Raw genomic sequence first — 23,352 nt, forward strand, 5'->3', positions numbered from 1 at the left:
ATATGCCCCAACTTTTTTTTCTTTTTTCATTTCAGTCAAGCTTTTGATGTTTTCTTCCACAGAGCAACGGCCTTGACATCAGATTCAATCTTGTACTCCTAGAACACTTTAAAACCTTCCCTTCCTAGCCTTCCAGGACTTAAGTAAAGAGCACTCTGCTTGCCTATCACAACCAGCATGGTCTAGCACTGTTTAGTTAGGCTGCCAACACTAGCGGCTAGCAAGTGCCAACATTATTTGGGTCTTTAAGTCTTCCACGCTTCTTGCCAGAACCATATTAGTCAAAGCAGGCGGAATCTGCTATAGCCAGAAAATCTACCAACAGAAAGCGTGACTGCTCTTCTGTCTGGCTATTTCCAGCCTGCCCTGACATATTTGATTTTGCCCTTTGAAAGAGACCTGCAGCGGTCTATGGAGGTCCCCTGAGAAGAAAAGCAAATTACCTCTTTGGACTTTCGCGTTTTGTCTCGCCTACAAGAGAAGTCAAGAGGAGAACCGCTTGCTGTAGCGCATTATGTTTAAAATCCTTGTTACTTGCCAAGACACCAGCATGCAAGGCTCTACATTTACTCCTTTTAAGTCAGAACCAACACTATAAGAGGGGGACACAGATAGATAGTTGCAGGAATACAAGAAAAGACCGCGTTAAGATGAGTTGGCACAACCTGAAGTAGTACTGGCACACTGGCAACATTTCTCTGCAGTTTCTGGTAAGGATTGCAGCCAAGGAGATGACCAAGAATAATTTACAGACATTTTCAGAGGCATGAACTGCTATACTAGGGAAAGACAGAACAGCACTCCCTTAAGAATTGTACAAGTTGGCAATAGAGGCTGGCGTCACTGATTAATTACCTAACACCAACACTACCAAGTTGGACAACAGTGATCTTTGAGGCAAAGAAGTTATCTTACGTTTCCTGCAACAGAAAGGAACCACCACAGGGATGCAGGCAGTGACCAAATCAACAAAAAATGTTTGCAGGAGCACTCGGACTGAGACTACATTTGTCACTCAGCTCATACTGAAGGAGGAGAGGAAAGGAAGTTGCCAAGACAATAGTCATTTATTCACTTTCTCACCTAAAGTTTCTGCTGAACAGATTAAAGAATCATCTTATGATGCGCAGGAAGAACCTACAGGATTTAAATCTAAAGCAAAGCAATAAACCAAGATTAAAAACAATTTTTGCTACGTCTGTGACACGTTACGCACAAAAGGGATAGCCTAACACAGCATAGCAGGGCGTAAACTATATTAGCAAGACTGAGAATCAGCAGACATTGATGTCCACAGGATAACTGTCGTGGTTTAACCAGGACAATAACATCAGACCCAATTCTTTTTGGTGGGTTGCTTAAAGGAAGGAAGACAACCTGCAGAAGAAAGGAGAAAATCCTCAGGTTTATCACAGAGAACATAACTGGCATTCACAGAAAATACTGACCAGAAAACATACGAAAGAAATCCTCTTACACACTGAAGACAGATAGAAGAACAGTGATGCAATGGTTATAGAAGTAGGGGGAAGAGAAGCTAGAGAGTCTCATTTAAGCTGACTAGAGGCAAAAAAGGCAGTCATGGTCGCATATGGCAGGAGAGAGGGCACAGGACAACACATCTGACACGCCAAAAAGGTGACAAACATTCTGAAAAAGAGGTTTCACACCTCCTCTCTCCACATAGCATTCTTCCAAACCAACTGCTGAAAAAAAAACCCTCTGTACTACTACTATTTCCATCTTCTATAGCTTCCAGAACTATTTCAGAATGGGTTGCGTAAGAGTTTCTCTCTGTTCTCTTGTACAGAGATACCCGTTCCAGAGATTTTTCAAGAATGAGAGCACTTTTCCCTTCTTGTATACATTCAAGCCTTGAGGTGACCCTGCCTACGTACTAACTTTTGCAACATCAGATGCCAGGAAAGCGTATGACTGCCAACACTGTTCTGTTCCAGTATCAGCAAATGCTAGGAACCCTGAAATGTGTCTGTTCTTCATCCCCGCAATGATTTCTGCTCTAACCAGACAGATGCAGAACAGCCTACAAACTTGTACACAAGAAGGCGATACCGTTCCCTCATAACAAGAAGGAACTCGAGCCAATCGCAAATATAGATAGCCCAAACAGCGAGGGCTACCACCAATCAAGTCAAATAAACTCAGTTGGAAGACCTATGAGGAGGATTCCCCATGCAGACACTGGTTTGTTTTTGACATACTTTGTTGTGTTAACTGCAACAGATGAGGTTTGCTATAGGTGGCTAAAACACAATTAATCCATGCAGTGGCTGTAACGCGATTAATAATAGTAATGGGTAATCTCACACAGCAAATGTACAAACCATATGGCTAACATTACTAACTGGAGAAATCTGAGTGATAACAATAAACAGCTTGATTGTTTTAGCAAGCTAACACTACAGAAAACAAACACACATGTCACAAGTCACAAAGAAGCCACAAATACATACAAACAAGCTTACCGGCAACGGAAACAGCTTCCCATTTACTTTAATACACAGACTATTAGGGTAATTATCTTCTTGAGGGCAGCTTGTCTCTGCTAGGCATAACCTATATCCCCAAAAAGAGAAAGCATCATTTTCAAGTGTCACCACATTCATATGTCCCCACTAACATCTAGACTTATTTTACGTTAGCCAATTAAGAAGTTATAAGAGAACTCTATGAAAAAGATACCTTAGCTGAACTTGGACTGTGTAATCTCTCCTGCCCCCTGGCAAGAAGTCCCTGTGAAAAAGAGAAAGAAAGAGAAGTACCCATTTAGACAGCAGATCTCATATTCCAGTCATACGCAGAAAGAACCAGCACGCCTGCCCCAACATCCCTAAACTTTGCTCTTATTTTCCTTTAACTGAGCTATAAACAAGTCTTATGAGCGACACCTCTGTTTGGCTACTGCAAGTTAAGCAGGACTTTAGGATCAGCATCCTCTGTCAAGAGTTTATAGTAACAATAAAGCATGATGTTGCCAGAGAGGAAAAAACCCTGTGAATTCTCTTGGCTTACACCATAGGTCTTGCAACAAGATGAACCCTGGGACAAAAGATAAAAGCAGCCTTCCATTCCTGCAGCCAGGAAACATGCAGGGAAGAAAAGCTTACCACCTCTCTAAATAGTCACAATTATTTGGAACAGAGTAATTGTTAACTCTTTAGTGGCATAGGATTTACCCCAACTGCACAGAAATCCTGTGCACATAAATCCTGTGCATAGTCGTTCCTGAAGAAAAGAGAACAGATGAATGTAGCGTAACTTCAGTGAGGATTATCACTCTGCATCTGCAAGCTTATGCAATGCATAAAATGAACCAAAAAAATCCACACTTTCTCCTGAAATTTTGCAGAAGTTTACCTACACTATGCCACACTCTTACTTCTTACCTGGAAATACAGATTTCTCTGACCTGCTGAGGTGTTAAGGCAAAGATAAAAAACTTCTCTTGGAACCTCTGAATACTGCTCTGTACTAGAAAAAAAAAAAAAAAAAAAAAGAGACACAAAAGAGGTTTAACCATGGTGATTAAAGTCATTGATTAAAACAGGATCTGCAATTGAGTTTTTCTTTGAACAAGGCATGCCACTTAATATAATCAAGTTGTGGTTGAACTGTATGTAACTGTCAACAGGAAAGCAATGGAACAAATCATTCATTCAACTATATTCAGATGGTTTAATATCACATCACACTTCAGTACTAAAGAAACTTGGCAAGCCGCGTTATAATCCTTTCTCCCAAGGGAGAAACGTTCAAACACACACACAACAAAATATAACACTGGATACCTGACAAAAAAGAGTACCACAGAGAAGATGTTTACAACTATTTTAATGTACTACAAGAAGAGAACATGCACCAGAAGTTATTAATGGACAGCTGGAAAATTACTCAATTCAGAAACAGCTAAAGGTAACTAAGCCTTTGGGGAGGAAGGGAGGGAGCACAATCCCTAATGTCAGAGAAGCCAGCTAGACTTCATGTCTGGGAATTACGCCCCCAGTAGCATTTGGCAAAAAAAGATTAAATAACTACAACTCCTGTATCAGAATCCTACCTGTCTGTCAGTGATAGGAAGCAGTAATATTTTAGTATTAAGGGTTCATAGTATGTACGTGTTACTCTTCTACTTTCTTTTGACTTGAGAAGTTAGAAATCGTGACTTGAAATAAAGGTAAATTGGACTTGTCCAACAGTTTAAAGTAACCAGCAAAGAGGACAAATGCAAAAATAGCACAACTAAACCAGGCAAATTTGGAAGAGCCAGACTGTCTTGTACACTGTAACATTCAGAGAAGATAATCTCTACGCCCAGAAAACACACACAAAATGAATGCAAACACAAAATAGAACCCAGGTGGAGCAAACACACACATCAAGTTCCGCAAACAATTCAAAACAGCTCCATTGTTCACGTGTGCGCACACACACGCCCCATAGACAGCATTTATATTTTAAAATAATACCTGAGCACGTGTAAAAAAGATCATGGAAATATTTTGTTATTGAATTGAGCGTGGGTTAAAACCCCACACCTACACCTGCTCTTTTGTTCTGGTATTAGTGCAAAAGAATACCTACACTCCTCCCTTTTACAGAGCCGCAGTAAGCGGACTATACTCCTAGCTGTCTGACCTACTTGTCTATTTGCTTTCTGAATCCTTAATTCTCAAACACACAAAACTTGGTTGTTCCATGTCCTAATCACCCAGGTCTACTAACTGGGACTATAAGCTGTATCAATCTAAAAATATTAAATAAAAGGAAGCCTCATTTCCAAATTTGCTCATTAATCCACGTTAAGAGTGATTTTCAGCCAATGTTCATACCCTTCTAACAACAGAAGGGCCCATTATTTGCATATCAAGCCATTCCTCACATCTCATTTCCCCACTCCTCCTCACACAGATCGGAGTTGTAGCTCTGGCTGCTGCTACCTTCAGGTACTGTGCCCTGGAAAGAGTTTGAAGGCAAGCAAGTACTCAGTTTAATTAATCTTGTCCCCCTCGCCCATGTCCTAAGAGGACCCAAGTGTTACAGGACTAGATAATCCTCACTCCTACGAAAACCGGGCAACATGCAACAAAGAGCCTACAGTCTTCACGGGAAAGAGGAATTTACGTGCAGCTCTAACTATAACATGGTGACACCCCTACGGAAGCATTCTCCTTTCAGAAAAAAACGATCATTTCCAAAGTTGAGGAAAACAGCTGTTAGGGAAATTTCTAGCATATCACCGCCACCTCTAGATATCATTGACCAGGAAACAAAAGGTAACTGCGTAGCAGAAATATAATGCAGCGTGTGCTCTGCATTATACGGGACAGTGACTATGTGGCTGGCAACCAGTCCGGTTAACTATGAGCCAACAGTTGTCCATAACACAGAGTAATTCAGGAAGCTAGGTAAGATACTCAGCTACTGCGCACAGTGAACATAAGCAGGAGCTCGCCAGGACATCGTGGCACTGACAGGTTATCTCTGCAAAGGTAATGGCAGCATGAGCCACAGAGCTGCCCAACACCAAAGCAGCTATCGTACCAATACATGGATTCGATATTAAACTCTTCTCTAACAGGGTGTCAGGACACACAAACAGAAGTGACAACAGGCATTGTAAATAACGCTTGTTAGTAACGTTTGCTGCTTTAGGTACTGGAGGGTGACCAGTGATCAGTATATGCCTCACTGAGGTACAAGTCACAGCCTAAAAGGCTCTTATCAGTTAAGCAGCTAAAAATGTTTAGGAGGATGCAAACAGCTTGCAAAATGGTGAAGTGTTTCTAAACGACATTACTAAATAGTTAGGGAACTTTTTCTACCATGTAAGGTAAGACAGATTGAATTTCAAGACAGAAAACAAGGTATTTCCAAATAATTAAATATGTTTAAGAGTGAGGCGTTTGAGGAAGCTAAACTGCGATTTCAGGTTATTCGGAAGACAAAGGTCCACTCTACATTTTACATACAGTATGGCAACAACCCATAGGCTGAGAAACCCTCACTAATCTGAGTACAACACTGAACTTTGCTGCGCTAAGTACCTATTTCAGTGCCAGGTGTCAGAACCCACAGAATTGTTGCGGTGAGGTAAGCCTAAACTAACAAACCAGTGAACTTGTTCTCTTTATGTTGTTGCAACTTATTAATTACTGACCCTGAAATCCTTTTCCTGTTGGCCCCCACAGATGTGTTCCTCACTGGTACCAGGCAGAGACTTCAGGTCCAAACCTTTCAGCCAAAAGTGGAGGTTCAGACTAGACATTAGGAAGCATTTATTTACCGAGAGGGTGGTCAAACACCGGAACAGGCTTCCTAGAGACATGGTCAATGCCCCAAGCCTGTCAGTGTTTAAGAGGCATTTGGACAGTGCCCTTAACTATAACTTTTGGTCAGCCCTGAAGTGGTCAGGCAGTTAGATGATCACTGTAGGTACCTTCCAACTGAACTATTCTACTCTATTATTTAATATTCAAAGACAAAGATCTGTAATTATATAATATTTACAAAAAAAGAGAACACTTTTCTGAAGCGTGGCTTGGCACTTCTGTGAACAAGTGGTGAAGAGAGGGCAAGCGTAGAGATGAGAAGGGAAGGGAGTTTCCACTTTTCCCCAGCTGCAAAAAGCCATTTAAGTCCAGACTTAGTACTGTCATAAGCAACGCTTATTTCATGACTTAAGCAACCTGTAGAGCTATTAAACACTTACCTAGACTTGTAGGTTTTATGAGCACATCAAGCACATCGTAAAAAGGTAGGCTTTTCAGCTGAACATCGGGATGAACGGGTGGAATCGGAGGGGATGGCTGCTGCATCTCAAAGTGGGGCTTAGTGTCTTGGAGGAGCACAGAACTGACAGGCGAGGAAGGAGACTGAGGCGTGACCGAAGTAGAAGGGAGTGGGTGAATGCCAGCAACGGCCAGGTCAGGCTCGACAGGAGAAGAACTACTGTCCAAATTGAAAACCGCGGGCTTTATAGCCGATAAGTCCGAAAGTCCTTCAATCGTCCTTGGGTACCGACGCCTATAGAGTTCTCGGATTTTTATCTGAACTGCTGGGCTGCAGCCACTCTTCAGTAAGTGCAGTGCCCTCATCAGGAGGTCATGTTTCCGCCCGCTTTTATTACGTCCAGCAAACCCCAACAACACTTGTAATTCAGAAACACGAAAACTTGATACCATATTCTAGAAAGAAGAGAGAGATAAGCACAGGTGAACCAACAGTACCCCAAGTAGCCCTTTTTGAGGAGCATGGTGAAGCATCTGAACTTCCATCGCTCTGGTTTCACACTTGTTACCTTAGGTACTACCCATACCCCTACCCGACACAAGAGCATAGTTAGTTTAAAACGAAGAAACAAAGTGTCTAGGATGAAGGCTGAGTTTGGTTGTGTTAATAACTTCAAAGGCTTCTACTTGTTTCCACACTCCAACAGCAGCAACAACAAAACCTTAATGCAACCCATGCAGTGCCATCTTAAACTCACAGGCAGAAGCATAAGCTCTAACACTCTGTCTCACTTCATGAAACAAGGAAACAAAAAAAAAAAAAAAAAAAAAATCAGATGAATCAGTATTATCACCTGTCTTCCAACACATTTTAAGAAGTAAAATAAGGAAGTGTTTAAGTTCTGCATAGTTTATTCTGAAACATCCTTTATTTTGGGCAGCACATTAAATGCACGCATGAACAGAGACAGGCACACCAGGTTTCACTCTTGAAAGGATGGCACAGCAAGGTGGACACTTTTTAAAAAGCTACGTTATATCATACTAACAAACTGTTTAACCAACGTAATTGATCTTCCAGAATGTCACAGAAAACTTCCTATCCTTTTCCTATCACGTTCTGGTATCGTGGGACACAAAGATCTCTTCAAAGGAAATAATACTGTTTACTTGCTTATCAAGAGTTAGTTGTGGAAGACTTTGAGGATTGACCTATGAAGTTCATAAACAGAAAGATTTTCATTTAAAAAAAATAAAATAAAAAGCCCACTATGCAAGGGGGAGCGATCTTCTCCCCCCATTACTACAAACGACTAACTTAGCACAGGCGCATCTTCTCACATTTTTGCGAGCAAGCTCTCTTTTCAGGAGGTATATAATCGTCCAGAATTCTTCCAAGCAACTTCCTTCCTATTTCTGTGGGACTCTTCCACTGTAACAAGGAGGTTAAGTTTTAAAGATGAAAGAACATCTGACTTTAATCTGTACTGCTGTACCATACCAACTCCAGACTCAAGGACTGGCAGATGAAGGCCCTAACAGAAGGTATGAAGTAGCAGACATCTGGGATCATAAAAAATATTTTTAAAAACAGTTCAAAAGTGCCTTGTTGACTTTTAAATAGGAGTCCAATACACAACATTTAAAGCTTTGGGCATTGATTTCTGAAGGGATACAACTCAAAACACCATGTTTTGGGCTTACCTCCTTAATCCTTACTATACAGTTACAGAGTTTACACCCATGTATTCTAACATAGATCTGATCTCAGCTGAAGTTTTAACACAGCAATGCTGCAACCACACAGTCAGCCACCAAAAAAAGTCTGAACTCCCCCTGTGCCCCTGGCTGCTTGCTCCCTATTCTCTCCTTAATGTTGACAAAATTGTTTTTACAGTAAGACAGATGGGGGAATTGAAACTGATGAAAACTGAACTTAGAATCATAGAATCATTTAGGTTGGAAAAGACCTTTAAGATTGAGTCCAACCATTAACCTAGCACTGCCAAGTCCACCACTAAACCATGTCCCCAAGCACCACATCTACAAGTCTTTTAAATACCTCCAGGGATGGTGACTCCACCACTTCCCTGGGCAGCCTGTTCCAGTGCTTGACAACCCTTTTGGTGAAGGAATTTTTCCTAATATCCAATCTAAACCTCCCCTGGCACCACTTGAGGCCGTTTCCTCTGGTCCTATCGCTTGTTACTTGGGAGAAGAGACCGACCCCCACCTCGCTACAGCCTCCTTTCAGGTAGTTGTAGAGAGAGAGAAGGTCTCCCCTCAGCCTCCTTTTCTCCAGGCTAAACAGCCCCAGTGCCCTCAGCCGCTCCTCATAAGACTTGTTCTCCAGACCCTTCACCAGCTTCGTTGCTCTTCTTCGGACACACTCCAGCACCTCCATGTCTGTCGTGTAGTGAGGGGCCCAAAACTGAACACAGCATTCGAGGTGCAGCCTCACCAGTGCCAAGTACAGGGGGGCGATCACTGCCCTAGTCCTGCTGGCCACACTCTTTCTGATACAAGCCAGGATGCTCTTGGCCTTCTTGGCCACCTGGGCACACTGCTGGCTCATATTCAGCCGGCTGTCAACCAACGCCCCCAGGTCCTTTTCCGCCGGGCAGCTTTCCAGCTGCTCTTCCCCAAGCCTGTAGCGTCGCATGGGGTTGTTGTGACCCAAGTGCAGGACCCAGCACCGAGCCTTGTTGAATTTCATACAGTTGGCCTCGGCCCATCGATCCAGCCTGCCCAGATCCCTCTTGTGCCGTTACAAGACGGCAGGAGCAAGCAGCCAGGACCTGCCTTTTCAAGGGCCACATTATTCATGCATATCAAAACAACCATCTAAAATACTATGGTAGGACTCTCATCAGGCACACGCTTTCCTCATTGTTGAGGGGATGACGCTATCTTATTTCAGATACTGAATTTCAACATTTCCAGACAGCCACTTTGGGTACGGTGATGCTTCTATCAAGTAGCTATCAGGGAGCTAACCCAGCAGTCTTCAAATTGGTATTCCCCCAACATCCCATCTATGACTGCACCACGGATGCAATTGCCAGTGAAAGCAGTGTCACATGAGGCGTTTAGTGGCTCACTCTAACTTCTGAAGAAGAGACCAACAGCAGATGTCACCTTAATTTCAGCCCAGCAACTTCTCTCAACAGCAAAATGATACAAGAAAAGAGGAGACGGAGACAGTTTGCAAGCTGCTGGAGAAGGCTAGTTTCCACCTGGCATTCCCCTGCTACTTTTCCTTAGTCTCACAGTCAAACAGGGTGAAGAAAATAAAGTGTTTCAGTATTCATAAAAAATAGCTTGAAGTACTATAACAGCTTTATAGTCATGCCACATAAAAGAAAAATGGTGTTAAAAGATAACACTGATATTCAAGAATTTACTGAGAACTTCATGTTGCATGCTTCCATAGATAGTTGCGTAAGCTTGATAGCAATGTCAGCTCCTTTATTTCAGATGCAGGCAGTAAGCATGATTCTGGATTCCATAATCAGAATGCAAATGAATAAAATAACCCTTTACATTGAGATTAAGGAAACAGCATGTATTGCAAAATACTGTCTATTACCCTGCCTGCTGCCTTCTGTGCATTCCTGCAAGTTAATCAAGGTGAAATGTGCAGTCAATCACGCCTTGGAACAGCTAACATTTTACGCAGAAATTCCACAAACTAGCATTTTGTTACAAGATGGATTTCATTTTATTAGAAGACACAGGCTGGCTTCAATACCATAGTCAGCAAGATTTTAAATTGACACCTCCATTAAAAATGCTTGGGAGTACAAGAAAATACATAGTTTTGTCCATCAATGCAAAAATCTTACATACGCTTTTGAAAGAAGTCTTGCAAAAGTGAGTTTTACTGGAAGTAATCAAAAAATGGCTCTTGCAATATTTTCCCCCTAAAGCTGATTCTATATTCCCTTTAAGGCAACGACAACCACGTGCATGAAAACGCAGCCAGTCTGATCTACACATTTTAGCTTATTACTCCATTTACAGATATATCAAAGTGGACACTCGTTATAATCAACAAGGTTTTATGGAGGTATAACATATGCTTAGGAGCATTTATAATCATGGTGCAAGACAGATATTACTTCCAACAAACCCTACCAAGTTATTTCCTTTTGGGGTTCCAGCAATATTGCAGAAGACTGCAGCCTAGCTATTAACATGCTTTTCACATCACTGAATTAAGATTAGACATTCAAGTTGTGTCATGTAAATGCCATCAATTTAAGAGAACTTCTTTACAGCTGCACAGCCCAATAAAAAGCTTTTTTAACGCAGAAGACCAAAGCCATTTTATTTTTAATGTTTCTCCAAGAACACAAAGAGTAGTTTGACAGAACTTTAAGGAAGGAAATCAGACTGGATAATTCAAGTACTTTGATATTCCAGAAACATTTTTTCATACTTGAAATTCATACTTGAAGGTCATAAGAAGTTTCACAGGGTTTTTTGTTTCTTATTGTTAAACTATAGCAACCATGATTCATAAGCAGAAATACTGTTCTAAAGCATTAAGCCGTAGGTGTATCTGGAATGGCATTCATTTCACAGGGATGACGATGTTAAGGAGTCCAGGAAATGCTGACACGCTGCTGAAATTAAGGGCAGGCATGTTTCAGAACAAAGTAAGGGATCAAACATCTCTCTCAAACAAGAGGTACGTGATTCTCCACAGTCCCCCTGCCAAAGCTACCTGCAAGTTTAACAGTCATTGTACTTACATATACGAATGAAAGGTAACCAAGAACGCCTGTTAAATTCTTGACATGTCTGCAATAAGCATCAACGACTGTAGCTTCTAGGGCACCCGCAACTGCTCAAGCAGTGAACCCTACACTTGAACCTGCAGAAGCAATCCAAGTTCTAGTCAGTCTCCACCTTAGAGCTCTGCTTCAGCCCCACTGGCTTCCAGACATTTTCTGAAGCGTCTGAAGGCTACATAGCGAAGGGACACACCACGGACCAACCCCACAAATCCTCACGCCTGACTTTAAGCCCTTTTCTGGACACTCATAGCAGAGAGACACATTTGTGACATCTTTTGCAATAAATTTGCTTACATGCTGATTTACAGCAGGCTAGAAACGTGTAATACCGCTAAGAAAGAACAACTCATCTCTTAGGATGGTTGAAGACCTCTATGCTGACCCTAAATACAAATATAATATGTATTCTGGAAACTGATGTAACTATAGATAAAAAACTGCAAGTCCTGGGAAAGAATGAAGATGTCACTAGTTAAATCTGTGTAAGTAGTATAGCACAGTAAGAGCAGCTCTGAAGAACACAACAGTTGGTGCAAACAGTACGACCATCAGGTCCTCAGTTTTATGGGGATTTTTCTTTGGACTAACTCTAGCCTGGCTCCTAAATTAGGCGTTGTTCTTCAAAGTTGCATGCGCTTAATACAACAGTGAAAATCCTAAATCAAATACTTGCAGTCATTTCACATAAGACGCTCAAAACAAAGCTTGACCCATTTCATTGCAGCCTCATTTTTTAAGTACCATAAACTACATTATCTCCGTCCTCTCCTCCATCATGTATCTCAGCACAATCATTAATTGTTAATTATTCTAGACACAACAAACTTTTAAGGTACCACAATAAGCCTCACTAGTCTGAAAAAGTGACTATGCATCTAGGAAGAACAGGGGAATTATGTACAGATACAAGATAACTGTATATTATCATACGTTAACAACAGTTTTTTATCAGAGGTTATCTTATTTAATACACTCAATGTTAATTGCAACCTAAAGATCACTACATCACCAACAGAAACTTCTCAATACCTAGTCTGTCCACCATTTTAAGTTTACCCCAGATCAACATGCGGAATTTGATTTCTACATCAAACCCCCAAACTGGTCGGCATATACAATACAATGTTATTAACACAGCTAAAAAAAACCCAGAGCACAACAGAGTGTTTGGCAATGAACTTCAAGAGGACACACGAAAATAGCTCTCAGTGTTTTCTTCTTGGCTAACAATTTAGCACTAAGCACCGCTTCACCTGGTAAACAGGCAAACACTGCCCATTCAGACTGGAAAAATAAAGCATAAGGAGCGGAAAGACACCAAGTCTGGCATGAACGAGAGATCCACTACATACAAGAATGAGACTTCAATTTCTGTATTTTAATATGGTATCCGAACCATATTGTTCATCACATTTGAATCGCATGACTTCAGTACTGGGTGTGCAAGAGCAAAAATTAAAAGTGGGACTTACTTTCAGCATTTATAAACCCTGATTTTCCAGTAAATTTTGTGTAATCTCCCCTGCCGCACAGGGCATATGAGCCCACTTCCATCTCCTCTCACTCAAATGAGCTTTTTTTCCCCACAATGGCCATGAAACTGATCGCTAGCGTCACACAAATTAGTTTTGGCACAGGCATATTCATTTGCCTATAAAGAGCTTCCCCCCCCATAAAGATGAACCTAACACATTACTTCAAAACCTGATTAAATACAAACTATGAGACTGAAACTGTTATCTTCTAAACTAGGGATCTGCAATGTTTCAAGGATAGTGTGCACTCCGTGTTAGTTGTTTCCAAATTAGAGTCAGGATGCCAGCAGAAACTTAGGGGACCCAAGAGATGTTCTCTCTCTCTCTAAGTAATAATATATAACCGATCCTCTTATCTGCAGTATTTTGCTGGGATGCAAACCATAGCTTCAAGCCAAATCTCGGCGAGTTCAGAATTTGTTGGGAGCTGGAATCATTTTCTCACAGATGGCTCTCAGAAGGAGCTGTAGCTCCCCACTCCTGGGCCAAATCTATTCAAAAATGTGTTCACGTGCCATCTCTGGCCTCCACACCAGACTGCTGACTTCTGCTCCACGTCCCTCTATGCCTGTGTAATCCCTTTGACATTCATCGGGCTGCTCGTGAGTGAGGATTACAGATAAAGGTATGAGCCATGTTTAAAAACACATCTGTGAACAGCAGGTCCGGAAATTGTATCTCAAAATACAAGAAAGATACACTTGCGCTCACCACATCTTCTCAGCAACTCCCTAATATTCCAGAAACTGGTAACCTACAGAATTTAATAAACACTACTAATTAATTACGGGTTAATCTGAAGGTCTGGAAGGGTAAGCCTTATACTGGACATTTTCACCCATATCTTGAAAAGTAGTGACTGTAGTTACAGCTGCTTCCAAATCCTTTAACAAAACTGAAGATTTCCAAAAGGCATGATGTAACAGCAGGTTCCTTTGAGTCTCTTTGTTTTCTTTCACCACAGTCTCTCAGTTATAACCCTTTACTCATAGCTCCCCAGAACTTTTACTCTGAAGATCCAGAGGACAGCAGGGATGGTACTAACAAATATTAAAACGATCCTTTGCCCCGAGAATAGAAAAATGCTGCCGCTGCACATTTCCCTCAAAAACAGGATTTAAGAGAGAACTCTGACCTCCTGCCTTTAGTCAGTCCTTAACAATTTACTAAAATAAATTCAGTTCTCCAAATTGCCCTAGCGGCCTTTTATAAGGCAGGTAGAGATCACGTACTACAGGAAATTGCAATCAACAGGAGAGCGGCAAACAATACTGCCCATAAAAACGTCCCGTATGTTAATCTATAAAGCAGCAGTTTAAGATCACTCCTAAAGGTCAATTCACAAAATCTGTTGGGGGTGGGTGGGGTGTCTCTCTTCTTTGGCCAAAAGCAGGAAGAATTGGTTGTCTGAAAAAAACTTAAACCTGCAAACCAAATGCCTGGTGTTCAAACAGACACATTCAAATGTATCCTCTTAAAAAAAAAAAAAATGGCAGTAAAGGCCTTGAAGACATGAAGCAGTCTACTAGATTCTCTTCCAAAAAATATCTAGAGCTTTCCCAAAATGGACCACAAATTATTATCAGCCAGGTGTTGAACATTTAGAGAAGCTCCAGGCTAACAGATTCATTTCACAGACACTCCAGTTTACAAATAAGATGAATGGGGACATCAAAAGACATCTCTTCAGACTAGTATTTTTTTAAACTACTGATACCTATTCTTTTGAGTGACGAAAGGGCAGTCCTGTAGTTGGCCTGAAACCCAGTTCCCTTTTCCCTCCACACTTCCTGCATTACTTTTGGCAAGCAACTCAGGTGCATATATAATTTCAAAGGTATTTAGGTACCCAATTCCCAGACAGAGTCTATCAATACTTATGCATATCTAGATAGGTGATTGTAGCGCTTTGGAAAATGGGGATCACAGCTCTGGGTCAAGCCTGGAGGAGCTACACAAAGAAGAGTTATCTCTGCTACAAAGTTTACACTGGGGGTTTAGCCACCTACATAGCTACACCCTTTGAGAGACCTCGGGAAAAGGGCTGAAAATGAGTGAGGACACTAAACGAGAAGACATGTAAACACAAACAAGTTTGTTTGTTTGTTTGTTTTTAAAAAGAAAGAGGTTTAACTCAGGAAAAAATAAGCCAACCCTTCTCAAACCTCAGATTGAGATAGTGCACTGTTGTCCTCAAATAAAGAAACTCAGTTCTTTCCATGAGATTTTTATAACCAAGCTCCTCAGCTACACTACAGCCACTTCAACCCAAGCGGTGTTAGTGCTAGAAGAAGCCTTAGTGTAGGAAATTCTCTGGCGATTGCAGCATATTTCCCACTGTTGGTCAGACTACAGTCAGTTCAGCCATCAGACCTTTCTCTACACTAAAGCCTAACTCATGCTGGTTCCTATTTAACTGACTCTTATTCCTTCTGTAGGAAAGTCTAGGTCAGAGGGGGGGTTCAGTGCGTATGTAGTATTCCCTCAGCAGCACTTCTGCAGGTGTGGATGCTGCAGAAGGACAACATTCTCCTTCCGAACAAAGATACTCGCAGACTGTTCAAGAAACGTAAGGAAAAACAGAAAGGATGTAGTCAGCTCTTTGTGTACACACCTTAAAATATGAAAGGCCACCCCTCCACTGAAAAATCTGTTACCGAAAGTCCACGAGTGCAATATAAAAGACATTCAACTGAAGATAAAACAGGTCTGAAAAGAAATACTAGATTTCACACTTCAGCGGCACAGTTTTCCCGGTAAGAAAGCAATTAATGAGTTTTCAAAAATTCAGTAATTATTCAGCATTCTCCCTTCAGTTCGTACTAAGAGCACCACGGCGCTGGGCCCTCCCGAGGGCGCGGAGCCCCGCCAGGCGCCATGCGAGCCTCCGGCACCGGGCCGGGGCCCGGCTTTTCGCCCGGTCGGGCCGCACTCAACAACCGAAACGGCTTTTAAAATGTCGGGAACCGGGGTGGGGGGGGGAAGAGAACCCCACCGACAGCACAACCCACACGGCGGAGATGAAAAGCGGGCTCCCCGAGCCTCCCCCCCTCCCCGGGACGTGACAGGGAGGGTTTTCCTCGGGCAGAGCCAGCACCGCCGCCGGCTCCCACCGCCCCCCGACCGCGTTTCAGGGCGGCCCGGCTTCCTCCCCGGGGAAGGCTCAGGCGACCGCGGGGCCCCAGTGGCTTCCGGCCGGCCGTTATGGGCTGCTGCCTCAGCGAGAGGCGCTGACGGCTCAGCGTCCGTCGTCGTCGTCCCCCCTCCCCTCCAAGCACCGACGGGTGCAGCGGGGGTCTCCCCGTGAGGAAAGGCCGGGGGAGCGGGGGTGGGCGAGGGGAGCCCCCCGCCGCGGGAACGGCTGGGCGACATCTTGGCCCGCGTCTCCCCCCCGCCGCCGCCTCTCTCCCTCCTCACCCGCAGCTCCTCGAAATCCGCCATTTTCTACCCGCTGCTGCTGCTGCTACCGCCGCCGCCGTCGCCGGGCCCCGCCGCCGCCGCCACCACCATCGTGCACCCTGTGCGCGCCCCCGGCACGTGACAGGGGAGGGCGGCTCCGGCGGCGGCGGGGAGGGGGGGGCGGGTGGAGGAGAGGGGGGGCTCCGCACCGCCTCCCGGGGCCACCAGCCTGCCCGGGGGCCGCCTCTCCGCCCCGGGGGGGGGGAACCTGAGGGAAATCGTGAGGGAAAAACAGCTTTTTTTTTTTTTTTTTGGTACACACAAGCCCGCCGGTACCGGGCCGCAGTGCCCCTTACCGAGCCGGGCCCCTCCGCGACCCTCGGGGTGCCTAGCAGGCCCGAAGCCGCGGGGCGGTAGGGAAGAGGCAGCAGCTCCAGGCCCGGCATGAAAGCCAAGCGCTCCGGGGACATTAGCATGAGAAGGGAGCACCCGGCGGGATCGCACCCCTCGGGGCTGCCGCCCTCCCTCTCTCCAGAATTAACACCGCGGAGGACCTACTCACTCAGGGGTTAAACAGAATTACTATATTCACAAAAAAAGGAAGAAGAGTAAATAATACAGTCTGGCGATCGGAGCGTATTAAATGGAAAGGTCAGACTTGCGCTGTGATTTTATGGCTTTCTTAGTTTTATCCGTCTAATCAAGAACATTCTCATAATTTGTGTTATAATGATGATGTGACACATTTTATTAATAAAAAATGAAGCGAAAATGTCACTGGCAGTAAGCTTCAAAACCGGATAATGGGTTTCCTGCTGTAAGGGAAATGTTGAGACATTTACAGAAAAATAAACATCGAGGTGCAGCTGAGAATATTATTTTCAAGAGCAGCCAGAGATCATTATCTAGTCACAATAATTACCTAGTCACAATACTCAGTTTCACTGGCAACAGGGCTGTTAAACCAAACAACCGATTTACTGCAATAAAAAAAAAAAAAGCAAAGACTGAGCCAACAAACAGGCAAGCAGCCAAACTGACCCAAACGAGAAGCTGGAGAGACACATTGGGGGGAAGGAAAAAAAAAAAAAGTCTGAAACGCAAAATATATTTGCCCATATTAACCAAAAAGCAGCAGTTTTTGCACGATTGACAGATTCAGAGCGGTAACTACGACCATAAGATCTCTCAGGACAAATATGAGTACACTACACCAGGAGCTTCTTAACAGGCCAAGAGACAGGCCATGTCGGCAGCAAGCTCTGCTAGGAGGGATTCTGGCAGACAATTTTGGGAATAGCTGAGCTTTTATAGAGGGTACTGATGCCCGCCGTACACACTGGCTATGGTCACTCAATAGCACTACAAGATCTGACACACAGGAACTCAGTAATTAACATTATTAGTGGTAATTTTGCAATAGCTTTTTGAGACAGGCTTTCCTTTTTATTTACTATCAGCTAGTCCAAGATAAACCCTTAGTTCTGCTAAAGTTTTTAACCATAACCGCAGATAGCTAGTCCTTCTCTGCATAAGCTGGTTCTGTGCTTGGTCTTGTAACAGTCATCTCCGTGAAGATTTAAACATAAGGACTTTATTAATTTCAAACCCCTTTTGTTAGTCAAAACCAGGAATTTGCAGCCAAATGAAGCGTGCTGTCTGCCACAGCGCTGTGCGAGTTCAACTCCCAAGTCCATCAAACATTTCTTTTTCCCTGCAATTCAATACCAGAGTGAAGGGGCAAGCTGCAGGTTGGGATCTCTTGGATCATTAAAGCACAGACCAGACCAAAGCCTTCTCTCTTCTTTCAGCGCACCCTCACACGTTTCTTCCTTCAAATACAGCAGGAAAGACATCGATGTGTAAGCTCACATCAGAGCCAGGCTTTTATTTTCTCACGTATGCTCACCTCTCACTTCATAACCACATCTTTCAGCCTTCCCATTCATCTCATCCCCTGTATTCACTGGGATAAGAGCAAACAGATTATAGTTTGTGTTTTAACACCTCACATGCATAAGATAATAAGAGTTTACATATTAGCTTATCCTAATTTTTTGCTTGAAGAGTTCTTCTCTTCATCATATTTTGTTTTCCTCCAGCTTTCCCTCACAACCTTTCTCCTACTCGTCACTGGGGCCGTACCCTTGAAAAAACAAGCACTCCATACTTCTGGTCCTCCTCACGCTTTTTCCTAGGTCCCTACTCCACAAAAGCATAGGGCACAGGCCTATCCTCTCCCACTCCATTATCTTACCTCCACACCAAGGTTTCTCTCAAATCGCCCTCTTCTGTTTTTTCCAGTAACTAGAATCAGTCTCCCCTTTTGCTCTAGTTCTTCAAAATCCCACTGGTTTTTCAAAGCTCCTCACGCACACATCCACTCCAGACTTACACTCCCCAGATACCAGGCCACCTTAGCAGCTTACCAAAGTTTCAGTCTTTCCAACATTTCTCTTTCCACCACACTTTTAAGAAACCTACCTCAAGCGTCAGACATTCTTCCAGCTTCTGATACTTCTGCTGCTGCTTCTTGCACCTCCACTTCTGATACTTCTTCCTTCCCCTCCTCTTTCTCCTCTCACAACCCCCCACTGCAACTCCTAAAGCATTTCCCACGCTCTCCCCTTGAGTCCTTTCTGATTTTGCAACACCAGCGTTAAAACTAGGCCCAGCACCAGCCATCAGAGGAGCAGACAACCTGCCCTTCTTCAAGGCAGCCACTTCATACTCCCATCTGATAACAGTTGCTGGGGTTCTGTTCCCAACAGCCTCTAATTAGGGTAAGAAGGGAGCCTATAGGTGCTAAGCATCCTGCCCTCTAAATTGAGTTAGGGGGGAAAAAAAAATACATCTGGGCTTCAATCTTCTCTAGTAATCTTTCTAGGACTATGCACAGTATGTCCACACAAGCACTGACTCTTCCCACAGCTGTGTTACCTACTGAAATTGGGACATCTGATCATCTAAATCAACACTCCCTGCCTCCCACAACCACGCTGCAGACAGTCAAAAAGAAAACAACAAAAAAAACCCACCCTACAGCTGCTCCCAGCATTGCAGCAATTACACTCATCGGCATTATGCCTCAACAAACTCCTCCTGTGCTGCTTAACCAGCTGCTAGTAGACAACCGAATAGGAATTACAAGCAGTGGTAGGCTTGGGGGGGCCTGAGATGACTGGGCCAAAGGTAGATTTTTTTTGTGTGTGCTGTGTTTAAAGGAAAGAACTTTATGAGGCCAGCCTGAGGCTTCTCCATCATCTTTCCTATCCCGTAGCCATTTATTTTTTAATGTAATACTAGAGAAAGTGGATGGCAAAAACGTAATGGGATGGTGCTCAGTGCCCACATCCCTCTTGTGTTAGGTCTAGAACTGTCAAAGCACGGAGGCTCGCAGGCCCCCTTAATTGCTCTGCTGCCCATAAAAATCTGGGCTCTGATTACAAGACAAGATGTTTATTGGAAAGAAATCGTACGTGTGGGTGCTTTGTATCTGCACTGTCTGTGCAGCTAATTGACAAAACAGAGCTTAGATGGGAAATAATCTGTTATGTCAAGACATACAGTGAAGTTATATTAACTAAAGCGATATCAGACTCAGTAGATACATATCTTATATGTAGACAAAATGTAAATTAGAAATCTGATTTGTTCTTCTTTATTTTTATACTCTAATCAGTTTTGTTGATGAAATACATGTTAATTAGTTTTGCTTGCCTATCCTAACATACCAGGGTGATACACCTATATTTTGGTTATAAGCACAGCAGGGAAATATTTAAATGTTTGCTATAAAATTGTTTACCTGACCATTATTATTTTCATTAAATGATGTCTATTGAATGTAAGGCCTAGATAATGAGTGCCCTAGCAAGGTTTCTTTGTAGGCTGCTGAATTGCTTGGGGACACCTTGATCCTGCCAGCCAGCACTGTTCAGCTGCAGAAGTCTGCCCTTGCAGATTTAACCGCCTGAGCTTTCACGGGGATTTCACAGTCCTGAACACAGCCTCCCCGACTGCGAGTGTGCATTTGTCTCCAAGGGCAGTTTGAAAGATTCATTCACAAACATATGGTGAAAATTACCCTTAAGTTTGTCTTCTAAGGATGGAAGACTCTCTGTCTTTACCCATTGAAACAGCAGCAAACCACATATTAAGATACCACTACCCTTTTAAGAGACATGGTAGAAAACTCTCTCCAGTCAAGCAAAGCCAAGAACCCAGGCTGTTCTCTCAACAGTAATGATATGATCTTGGAAACCTAATTGGGATGGCTTGAATCCTAACTTCAATTACAGGAACTTCTCTTTCAGAGCCATAAAACAGAAGCACCCAATAATGGAAAATGAACGCATTACCTACGCTACTACCACATTAAGGCCACAAAATTAAACACAAAGTCTAGTAAGAGAGGACCTAAGTGGGATGCAGGAACATTAATCCGATCCACTTTGAAAACTTCATGGTTTATGGGACAAATTTAATAAAAAAGATATGTATTAAATTACATGCTTAACAGGATGAAAGTACAGTACGTTTGCAGTGCAACTGACTGAGCAGTTAACATACGTTGAAGTCATGTTTTTGCTTAGGACATCCTTGAGATTAAGACATACTGAAAGGAGAGAGAGAAGGGTTGTAAGAGGTGTGTGCAGTTGGAGGTATTTAGGAAAGGGAGCTTGAGGGAACACAAAGCTTGTGTTGGCTTACACTGGATTGGGAAAGTGTAAGAAAAGGGCTGGAGAAACATTCCTGAGTAGGAGCAGGGTTGCACCAAAAGGATAAGGCCTTTTGGGGTATTGACAGTTATACTGAGGAGACAGCGTTTGGAGGAAGGCCTGGATGTCTGGAGAACACGGTTTTGAGGATGAGATGCTAAGCAAGCGTAGCATGGCGTGGATGTGAAAAATCTGGTAGTTACCCTGTCCAAGAACAGCTGATGGAACTGAGTAGCTGTTGGTCTCCAAGGGGCAGGACTTGGGGAGAGCTTGCACCTGCAGCTGCCTGGCTGGGAAGCACCCACATACCAGAGGACAGGGTGTTTTCAGAAGATTGTTCTTCACCCCTCTGACCTCTTCCATCCTGCTTTGTGCCCTGTTGTGGCCATCACTGCATAAGCCTTTTGCATGCTCTAACTTCCCTTTCATGTATTTTCAGGGATTTTTTTCTTTTTTTAATATTCTCCTCCAGCTGGACTGAAGCCAAACAGTATCCGACGAGCACAACTCACCCCGCCAATAATACACATCCTGAACCCAGGAGGCTGCAGCAATCAGGCAGCTGAGTTTAACAACGGCTTTCAGGTGCTCTGAAGAGGGCCCTTCTCACAGCCCTGCATTCCCTCAACACCCAGCACGCTGGCGGCCTCCATTTTAAGGCCCACCGCCATGCTTGATGCGAGGGGGAGACTGCACTCTACTTCTTCTCGGACGCACCTCGCCTGTCTAGGTGAGCTAGGCATGTTTAACAGTGGGGTGGGCTGGGCTGGTTTGGCTTGGTTTGGCTTGGTCCGCTCCGCACCGTCTCCAGCCCCTCAGCTCAACAGCCCCGTCACTCCCCTCACAGCCCGACAAACTACCCCACCACGCGGCTCAGGTGAGCCTAGCGGCGATTGGCCAACACTACTGCTAGCCCCGCCTTTCCTCCCTACCGTGATTGGCCCATCCTTTAAACGGCCACCCCCTGCTCCACTTTTGATTGGGCAGTTCTTCGGGCAATCTTTCACCTTTCGGCGTCTCGATTGGCTGCGTGAGGGAGGTGGGGCGGGCCTCTCCCTCACGGCGCCCGCTGGCCTCCGCGGGGTGCGGGGCCGGGCGCTGCCGGTAGCTCGCTGTGACTTTCCCCGCGGGCTGTAGCCGCCCGTGGCCGGGCCCGCTGCCCGCCCCGATGGAGCTCTCCTGCCAAACGCTGAGAACCATCTACCAGGCGAGGGAGGCGGTAAGAACCGGCAGGCCGGCCGGCCGGCCGCGCGTCCCCGTTGCTATGGAAATCGCGCAGGGGAGGGGCGGTGGCGCACTTCTGCGCATGCGCGGGGGAGCGGTGCGCAGGCGCTTGAGGAGAGTTGGTGGTGGCATGGCGGGCGATACGGGGACGGGTGTGGGGAGGGCCGGGCGTGGAGGTCCTCGGGGTCATCGGCGTGACGGCGGTCCTGGCTCTCCTTAAGGGTGGGGGCTTCCCACGGCCCCCCTTCCCGTTTCCCTTCCCTTTGCAGGAGGGAAGTGCTTCTTATCCTGTCTGCTCCTCAGGGTAGGCCAGGCCCCCCTTGCTCCCCACAGCCACTGTCCGTTGCATGGTCGTGGCAGGAGCAGATAGAGCGAAAGGGGGCAACTCCGTATTGCTTCCTCCCTCGGTTCCCTTTTCCATAAGTCAGGGCTGTACAGTCCTACCATACGTCCATCGCACGGATGGGTCGAGCTCTAGGAAGCCCAGAAGCAGCAGGATTTTGCTAAATTTCTTAGCCTGTTCTTTTGCCTCCATCTGCTGGTCAGATTCAACTAGAGTAAGACTGTAGGGCTGCACTGCAGGCCTGCTAAAAACCTTTTCCACAAAGGTGTTGGGTGCTGTGCGTGCGTGCACAAATCCCTGTTCCCACTGGGTGTGAATAGGACAGGATTGCTCACAAAAAGATAGTTTTGGGAGGGGTTCTGAGACTGAGTTTTAGGTTACATCAGCCTCTTGGATTAGTAGATTGTGTACTTAGCTAGGAATGGGAGCCTCCAGCACAGGCTCTTTCTGAGTCCTAAAATGGATTCAGATCCCAGCCACCGAGAATGGTGTCCTAAGGTGTGGTATTGAATCGGTGCTAATGTGCAGAAGGAAGACAGGAAAAAAAGGGGTCTAATTTGTAACCTCACCAATGGGGAT

The 23,352-nt window shown here is 44.5% G+C and overlaps 2 protein-coding genes across 8 annotated transcripts in view; one reads left to right on the forward strand and one right to left on the reverse strand.

Annotated features, from left to right (window-relative positions):
- The window catches only part of PIAS2 (protein inhibitor of activated STAT 2), a 34,882-nt gene extending 15,441 nt beyond the window's left edge, over window positions 1-19,441 (reverse strand). For 5 of the 7 annotated variants that reach the window (XM_050913076.1, XM_050913077.1, XM_050913078.1 and 2 more), the window contains exons 1-5: window positions 18,970-19,441; window positions 6,731-7,205; window positions 3,408-3,492; window positions 2,704-2,754; window positions 2,487-2,577 (exon numbers count right to left, since the gene is read on the reverse strand). In XM_050913076.1, coding sequence (XP_050769033.1) covers window positions 2,487-2,577; window positions 2,704-2,754; window positions 3,408-3,492; window positions 6,731-7,205; window positions 18,970-19,170 — 903 coding nt within the window. In that variant the 5' untranslated portion in view covers window positions 19,171-19,441. Of the gene's footprint in view, window positions 1-2,486; window positions 2,578-2,703; window positions 2,755-3,407; window positions 3,493-6,730; window positions 7,206-16,503; window positions 16,555-18,969 lie in introns of those variants that run through there. The other 2 variants (XM_050913079.1, XM_050913081.1) reach the window with 1 other exon arrangement.
- A 2,932-nt stretch (window positions 19,442-22,373) lies between these two features.
- The window catches only part of KATNAL2 (katanin catalytic subunit A1 like 2), a 32,796-nt gene continuing 31,817 nt past the window's right edge, over window positions 22,374-23,352 (forward strand). Inside the window, exon 1 of the mRNA XM_050913106.1 lies at window positions 22,374-22,425. Within this exon, the coding sequence (XP_050769063.1) occupies window positions 22,375-22,425 (51 nt within the window). The 5' untranslated portion in view covers window position 22,374. The remainder of the gene's footprint in view (window positions 22,426-23,352) is intronic.

This window comes from Gymnogyps californianus, chromosome Z, assembly GCF_018139145.2.
Source record: "Gymnogyps californianus isolate 813 chromosome Z, ASM1813914v2, whole genome shotgun sequence".
In the NCBI taxonomy this organism is placed as follows: domain Eukaryota; kingdom Metazoa; phylum Chordata; class Aves; order Accipitriformes; family Cathartidae; genus Gymnogyps; species Gymnogyps californianus.